The following is an 8,906-nucleotide window of genomic DNA, read 5'->3' as shown; positions in this document are numbered from 1 at the left end:
GTGTTGAGCCACCCAAGTATCACTGTCAGAGAAATCCAAGTTTTGTAAAATTACTTTAAAGTCAATTATTGTCTGTTACCATTCATACGTGACTAGTTTTCTGTTGGCCCATACCATGTTATTAATTACAGATGATAAAGACGTAGGTTTCTTGGCATTTCGTTGGATAAGAGCACTTCTACCTCGCTGGAAATAAACTTTGTGTTTTTATTTGATGATTTCAATTATTACATTTTGGAGCAGGTTTGAGTACGGATGGATCCACAAATGAGTTTTCATTCTTATTAATATTGCGGGATAGACCATTTTGTCTTCACGGAGGTCTGCGCTCTCCAGTGGCACTCTAGTTAGCATATTAAAATACATTTGTTTCATACATTTGATTTTTTTTTTTGTGTAAAATGCATGGCAGCAAAAGTTGCCGACCAGTGACCGTTTTCATTTTGGCACCCAGGTTAACAGGTTAGAGTGTGCATACTGCCTGCGTGACACGCATATCTCAGGTGCGGCTTGAACCACGCTGAAAACCTGTGTATGCTAGAAATAGGAGAAACGTCTGCATGCTAAAAATAGGAGAAAGCGTTTCCATTCAAAAAAGACAAGTAAAGAGATGCTTTAATAGGCAGACTGCCCGCAGCAGCGCCACATCTGAGACGTCTCTTGTATGAATGCACAGATAAAACGTGACTCAGCAGCCACGGACCAGACACGCAATGCACACGCCACGTGACCACAATAATAAAATAATACAAAGATAGCACCAACCAATAAGAATGACATTAATATTGGACAAAACAAACATAATAACATTTTACACAAGTAGTTTAAGAATGCAATACTTATGTGTAGCTTAACATTAATAAGAAAAAAATACCAGAGTATACTACAAAGTATACTACAAAGAAGACAAGTACAAGTACACAAGAATGCTATGCTAGTTAGATAAATAATAGCTAGTTGGATTCTACAAACTTAAAAATTACAAGGACAAAGATTGGTAAAAGACACAACAGAGTCCTCCTCCTTAATCTCAATTATGATAGTCATGCATTATTGAAGGCATGTGAACACCATTTTGAAATATCAGAATTCATGGTTAAAATGAGCTAGCACTAGGTTGCTATCAGCAGCTGTTAACCTACTTTTAATGTTAGCTAATCATTTGCAGTTGACAGTATTTATTACCACCCGAATTTCCTTACATTTTAACTAAACCTTACCTCTGGATAGCTGTGCCTCCTCTTTCACAAAGATTATTCCATCTTGCACACGTGCTTCTCACACTTCAGAAGCTCCTCTGTTAAAAGTTGCTGCATCACTTCACTTGGTGAGTGAGTGAAGAAAAAAGTATCGGACGACCGAACTCCCCTCCCCCAACAACATTTGAGTGAAACATGTTCAACTTTTTAAGCTGCTGCAAGAGCGCCAGCCAATCAAATGGCGGTTATGCTAATGAGCAAAGGCGGCTCTCAAAGTAAATCAAGATGGTGCCCGGAGTTCATTAGATGGTCCGAGACGCATGTATTTGCAGATAAAAGTAATTTGTTTGGCTTTTTATGCTTGGATTTTGTGACCGTTAATGAGAAATAGATGCTGTAAAACCTGTTATTGTAATCCCAAAGAACATCTGAAATGCTGTTTGAGCCTATACCATCTAACATTAGCAAGTTAGCAGACAATAGACCTCTCCAGAATAAGTCCCGCCTCCGTAACTTCCGTATCCATCCAACTTCCGGTCGTCAAATGTCTATGGGAAATAACATGGCGTTTTGAAAGATCGTACCTGTCAAACTCTGTAGGTGACAAAGTAGAAAAAGCTGGTGGGCCGATTGGCCTACACACTTCTGCCATCTAGTTTCCACTGGATTTTTGATTGTCGGTGCCGTTTAAGTAGTAAACGATTATTAATGCTAACCGGGAGCTAGTTCCGATGTACAGTACGCGGGCAGAGGAGGGCGTTAGATCTTGCTCACAGCCAACCAGTCACAACTTAACGTGATGGTCATTTTCACGTGTGATTCATGCGTGGTTTCAGTGGTCTATAAATGTAAATCATTTGCAAGGTTCAGCCTCTTTTCAACATGACTTAACTTTGGTTTGACTGTGCGAGTTTGTTGGCTGTTATTGAGATATTTGAAAAAGAAAGAAATTGTCGACGAAGACACTAAAGACATGACGAGATGAGATTTTTTTTCACGAATAACAGATAATGTTAAGCAGACTAGGAATCGGAGGCTAAATCGTATTGAGTCGATAGCTTTATTTTGCATGACCTTGATCAGAACAGTAACATTTTCAGAATGTATTAACAACCTATCAAACATGATGATTTCACGCAGGGTTAGTGCCACCTCCGTAGACAGGCTCTGGTGTCACGAACTCCATTTTGGTGAAGACAAACTATGAAACATTGCCGTTGCTATGCAACCTTGACTGGGGGAGTCGCGGCGTCTGAAGCGTACGTTAGCTTAGTGCTTCTTACTGATATATTTCTACTTTAACGGCACCGACAATCAAAAAACCCAGTGGAAACTAGATGGCAGAAGTGTGTAGGCCAATCGGCCCACAGTTTTTTTCTACTTCGCTACCTACAGATGTTTTACCGGTATGATATATCGAAACGCCATGTTATTTCCCATAGACAATCGACGCCCGGAAGTTGGATGGATACGGAAGTTACGGAGGCGGGACTTATTCTGGAGAGGTCTATGGTTAAAACACAAGCCTAAACATTTTTTCACAGTGATGTGCGTTTTTACACTGATAACTACTAAGTTAACAGTCTAAACCTTTTAAAAACGGCACAATTGTGTTTAAAAAACGGTGGATTCTTCTCATTTAAACATTGACATTGTCTGTACTTTTACGGCAGTCTTACAGGAGAAACCATATTGTTTATGGTAAATGTCTGTTAAAAACTTTACAGTGTACTGTAAAAAACAAACCAGTGTTACAGGTTTTTTGTGTACACGATGTTTTGGTAGGAATTCCACACAAGTCTTTGTACATGAGGCCTCTGTTCTCTGTATCCACCTAGGCTAGGGCTAGGGCGGATGGCCTGCAAATCTATCTATTGCAAATTTACCATCATAATGACTTTGAAGCTGTTATACTAAGACAGGGTTGCCAACTCTCACGCATCTGGCGTGACACTCACGCTTTCAGCACCAATCTCACGTTCTCACGCACACTCAAGAAATGTCACGCCAAATCCATTCTTTTTTTTTGCAATCCGTTCATTTTTTGTTGATGACTAGACTAGACCACAGCATTGTTTCTAAATGACAGGATACAAGTTTAAGGCATACATATGTCTAGACAAACAGCAGGTAGATCTAATATCAGCCTACAACGTTCTCAGCGCAGTTTTCTCTGATTGTTGATTCGCTGACTGTTTAATCCCGTCCGCGACACCTTCCCGGAACACGCTGCTATTTAGACATGAGGCAGACCGACATAAAGTGTGGCCGCCTATTCTTCTCTAGGAACTACTCGCGAAGTAACCTCACAGACATCACATGAAATAACTTTTTCTCATCTTTTATAAGGTATAGCCGCTATTTGCTGCGATAAACAGTTCGCGAGAAAATTAACTTTCAAGAAATAATCATATTAGGCTACTATAGCTCTGCGCTCATTTCAATTCATATAGGAGGAATATTTCACAAACTTTTCGTTCCACACATGACAAACCGTAAACCAGAATAAACAGCAGACCTTACCGAACACAAAGGTGTAATGCAATCCCCTGTACAATAAGCCGTTCCAGAGTAATCCGGTTTTGAAATGGTAGCAAATTTCTATATGGTCTCCAATTTTGGGCTTTAAGTGTCTTAAAACTGAGCTGTGCTTAAATACCTACATATGTGTAAATATTAAAATCAGAGGATATACAGCTCATGGCTAAGAGTTTGTCGATGTAGCCATAATGATTTGTTTTCACAAAATGCTAAGCATGCATGTATTTAAGTGTCTTAAAAAAGTGTGCTTATATTGGTCAATGCATAATTTCATAACAGGCCAAATAGAAAATAAATGTTAAATGTTAAATATAGCCTAGACATAATATTAAAATCAGATTAAGATAAAGCTGGATGGCTCCAGAACTCACACCAGTGGATTGGGTCTTAAAGGAGCCACACCACTTTTATGACACTATAGTCTGTTGACCTTTAGATTTACAGCTACTGGGCATGAAGGGCAGGCCAATTATGAGTTCTGTCCAACAATGATGGTAGGTTTAGAAAAAAAGTCAGCACATTTTAATCATATTGCAATAATACCTGTGTATTGCAATAATAACCGTGATCATTTTGGTCATGATTTTTCATCAAATGTTCATATGTTCTGTATCTCTAGTGGCTGGTAGACTTTGGAATCCACCAGCCACAATGGTAGGTGGAAAAAAATATTTTAGGCTATTTCCATCCCTGATACATATGTACACTCATACACACATTCATAAGTCTCAATCTGTCCATTTCTTACCACAAAACTCGCCAGAAGTCATCATTTAAGGGGTTATTTTTCAATTTTTTCTACTGAGCTACCTTTTTCAGGTGAGCAGGGGGGCCCTTTTCATGTCTGTGCCCAGGGGCCCAGTGGCTCATAATCCTTCCATGCCACGGGGTTAAAACACTGGTCTTGTTTTCAAGTGCAATCAATAATTTAATTGTATATTTTGAAGAAACTTTTCCATTCTATTAGGTTTTTTAAAAAAAAAAAAAACATAAATCAGGGATTATACTGTACATAGCAAAAAAGTCAGACATTTTTAAAATGAGGTTTAGGGAAAAATTTAACGCACACACACTATGACTTCACAAAATCTCACTCCAGCCAAACCCTGACTAAGATAAGAAATCGAACACAATTAAATGAAAAGTTTGGTGTGATATTGACCTAAAGTGTGTTAAAACATGATACCGAGTGTGAACTTTTGTCTCATAGCTCATCTCGTCTTGTCCCCTGCACACACACTGTACACTTGTCCCTGAAATCTGGCCCTAGTTAGCTGATGCTACCAACAGGTTTTCGATGGGGGTGCCTCGGTCATCGGACTAGCCATGCAAATAAATCACTGTTTTACACCATTTACGAGGCTCAAAGTCCACACTTCATTGGTAGACTTCCGAGGGCCCTGACATTTAAAACGAGACATTGAGAACTTTGAAAAAGCACTGGTAGTTTATTTACAAGACGATTTATACAGACAGTACCTTCAGGAAGTTTACCGTTCGCCGCCATCTTGAATTTAGTCATGATAAGTCGAGCGACGAGTACGAATGAACAGGTATGATAAGGGATCAGATTCCAAAAATAATTCTGTGAAAATGCATTCCAGTTTCTGTTTCAACACACTTTAGGTCAATATCACACCGAACTTCTCCTTTAAAAAAAAATATATTAATTAACTAAAACGTTTTTCCCCATTGACTTTCTGTGGACCGTCCTTACAGCAAAATAAGGCAATCAATCTGCTTTGCAGTTGTGTTCTAATTCCTTGCAACAGTGCAAACCACAGGCCTTTATTTTGGGCAAGCATGTATTCGAGGCAGGCCTTTATTTCATAAGGCTTCTGTTGAAGAATTTTATATAAAGCCTGCGCTAACAGTTGTCCTCCTGCCCCCGCTACCACAGCTGTGTGAGGGCGTCCCTGGATAGTGTGGCATGCTCACGTGTTATGTCTCCTCCTTGCAAACTTGACTATAGTGAAACCATTAATTACATTACATTACATTACATTACATTTGGCTGACGCATTTTTAGCCAAAGCGACTTACATATGTCAACTATATTACAAGGGACTACATTGTCCCCGGAGCAACTTGGGGTTAAGTGCCTTGCTCAAGGGCACAACAGTGGAAGCTGGGAATTGAACCGACAACTTTCAGGCTACTGCACGCTAGCCCAGCTCCTTAACCGCTACACTACCACCGCCCCCATTAATGAAAGCAAAGCAACCATTTACGTCTTCATAAAATAACAACTTGCGTTTTTGCGTCGTTAACCACTGTGTAGCCCTTATGCCATACCCAAGTAGCCTAAATCGAGGCCATTTTTAATTATGCATGATTTATTTTGTTATTGAATTCATAGGCTGGGATTCCTCTCGACAACAATTATGTTTAAATTAGGGCTGTCAAAATAACTGATTCATTTCGATTAATTAATTTGAGAAAAAATAACTGATTAAAAAAATAGTGCAGATTAATCGATTCTGTATGACCTTTGACCCCGAGCCGTTCTAGTCAGTAACCAGACTGTAAAATGAAGGAGAGAGAAGAAAATATGCTGCCTAGATCATTGATTGGAACATTTACTTTTAAAAAACGGCCTGATGATATTGATAAAAATAAAGTGTTGATTAAAATAAAGTCCTCTGCCATGTCTGCAGCAAAGAATTTGCATATCACCGGAGTTCGTCAACTCTAGTCGCACATCAATGCAAAGTAGTGTTGACATTGACGGGAGTGTTAATTTATTTTCATTGTGTCCCCTAGGTTATATCTGTGGCCTGAAATGCCTTGTATGTGAAAAAAAAACTTCTTCCGGAAGCACTTTTGAATGTATTTCCTCAGCATATTAGGTCATACAGTATCATTGATTATTATGGCCATTATTTGAACAGTGAAAATAAAAATAAAAGAGTTTTTGAACTTTAATGTCACTAACGCTGATAATTCAATGATTCATTTGAATTTAAATATTTAAAATACTTTCACAGCAAAAAATATATATGCGATTAATTTAGATTAATTAATTACAGAGTATGTAATTAATTCGATTAAACTTTTTTAATCGATTGACAGCCCTAGTAAAAGGTAGCCTCCTGCTTTTTCAGAAGGGGTGGCAGGCATGCTACTGACAGAGCGACGTACAGTGGCAGAGCAACACACAGTGGCTGAAAAAGTGGTACTAAAGTTTCACGCAGCTTCATGTCATGTAATGCGTGAATGAAGTGGCCATTTCAAAGTAATGCCCATCCAGATCTCCTTATATGGGCAAAGATGGAAGCTTTGGGTACTTTTGTAGGCGAACTTCAGAGGTCTAAAGCAAATAACACATTGCATGCATTAATATTAACTTGAGAAAATGCATCTCTGTTCATTTCTTTGTATCTCTCCTTCTAGAGAACAACCGATCTTCAGCACTCGGGCCCATGTTTTTCAGATTGATCCCAACACCAAGAAGAACTGGGTACCAACCAGTAAGCATGCAGTCACAGTCTCCTACTTCTATGACAGCACACGTAATGTCTACCGCATCATCAGTCTTGATGGCTCCAAGGTGTGTGTTTGTGTGACATGTGTCTCTTTGCACTGATTGTGTGTATAACTAGTCCACTAGATCTAAGACACAATCTAACATATGTACAGTATCATACTGGTACACCAGTCGTATCAGATTGGGGACAGAATATAAGTCTGAATATCTTGTCCACGACATACACAATTATAAGTGCTGAAATAAAAATCCTTTCAGTACTCAAAAACAAGGTACAAGAGTCCGGCAGAGTTCAATGCAAAAATGATTTATTGTCAAAATAGAGCAGTGTTTCCCAGGATTGCACTGAAGAACAAAGACCCTACACTAGCTTTTATACATTGCCTAGGGTTTTTTGCAGGCATAACAACGTGTGCTAATCATTGCTGCTGCTATCATTCATTCCTCTTAGTCATCACTATTCCAACAGAGAATGTGCTTTTTGTTTGAGAGATAGCAGTGTGAGATTTAAATGAAATATCGGGTCACCGGGGTGCAGAGCTAGTTCAGTTGGGTGACAGCCGCAACTACTTTGTGTGCTTCTGCTTCGAAGCTTTGTGTGAACCTGTTAGGTAAAGCTTCCTTTGAACAATGTTAGGTGCTGGACCTCCTCCCTGGAGGTGCAAATGCCAGGTGCAAAATTCTTTTTTCGTTTTGTTTACATACAAGATGAAAAAAAATTACCATATATTTTTTTTAATGAAAATGTCACATTAATCAGGCCATGAATGATTTATTAACAAATCCCTCTGTAAATATCTTCAGAATACTGCTAAGTCAGTGTTTCCCAGAGAACTGAATTCCATTTGTGGTGGTTGGTTTGCAGAATTAACTTGAATGCAACAGTTTTTAACAAATTAGCACAGCGTGGTTATGATGCTAACCAGATTTAAGCACAATTTAGTACAACCTGGAAAATCATTGTGTGGTGGTCAATGTTGATATTGTGGTGGGCCGCCACAAATAAGTCAATGTATGGGTAACACTATAAGTGTATAACTGGAAAGTTTGGTGTACATAGATGCTACATAAGCTGTGGTGTTCATACTGGAGAATGACAAAAACTCATTTTTCAGCTGATGTTTAAGGAAATAGCATAAGGGGAATCAAGTCTACCCAAATTCTGGACAGTACAGAACCAGCTCCTCTAGCACTTGCATCCACTTTAAGTAGAAAAGGAAGCTGGAAAGTTGTCGTAACAAGCACAGGAGTGCTATAGCAAAACGCTTTGGTGTTTCTGAAGACAAACAGACAATCTGCAGACCAAACAAAGTCATTAGTACAAGGCAGCACCTTCTGGAAATTCTGGAAATGAGCACAAGAGACCAGAACATTGCGTAGACCAAAGCAATCCTCCTCAGCAGAGAAGACTGACATGACTGGGTCAACATCCAGCTTTCCCACGTCACTAGAGGCACAAGACTGCCATAGACAGAAAAGGCAACGGCACTGTCTCTACAGACAGCGGCAACAAATCTTCATTTTCAGCCCACTGATTGTGGACAGCGACTCAGGCACAGATAGCGATAACACGGACTAATTTTCCAGACATAAATGGGTCAGACAAATTCACGGCATGTTCATATTTGCGTATATGGGCCAGAGTAAATGCACATGCTGGAAAAACGGACGAAGGAGTC

At 39.3% G+C, this 8,906-nt stretch overlaps 1 protein-coding gene across 6 annotated transcripts in view; it reads left to right on the top strand.

The window, feature by feature from the left end:
• The window catches only part of LOC121680982 (homer protein homolog 1), a 170,170-nt gene that overhangs the window by 84,606 nt on the left and 76,658 nt on the right, over window positions 1–8,906 (top strand). For 3 of the 6 annotated variants that reach the window (XM_042060584.1, XM_042060582.1, XM_042060581.1), the window contains exon 2: window positions 7,134–7,290. In XM_042060584.1, the coding sequence (XP_041916518.1) occupies window positions 7,134–7,290 (157 nt within the window). Of the gene's footprint in view, window positions 1–7,133; window positions 7,291–8,906 lie in introns of those variants that run through there. The other 3 variants (XM_042060583.1, XM_042060585.1, XM_042060586.1) reach the window with 3 other exon arrangements.

Source organism: Alosa sapidissima, chromosome 13, assembly GCF_018492685.1.
Source record: "Alosa sapidissima isolate fAloSap1 chromosome 13, fAloSap1.pri, whole genome shotgun sequence".
Taxonomy (NCBI): Eukaryota; Metazoa; Chordata; class Actinopteri; order Clupeiformes; family Clupeidae; genus Alosa; species Alosa sapidissima.
The sequence above is the reverse complement of the archived record's forward strand: the minus strand, read 5'-3'. Positions and strand labels throughout refer to the sequence as shown.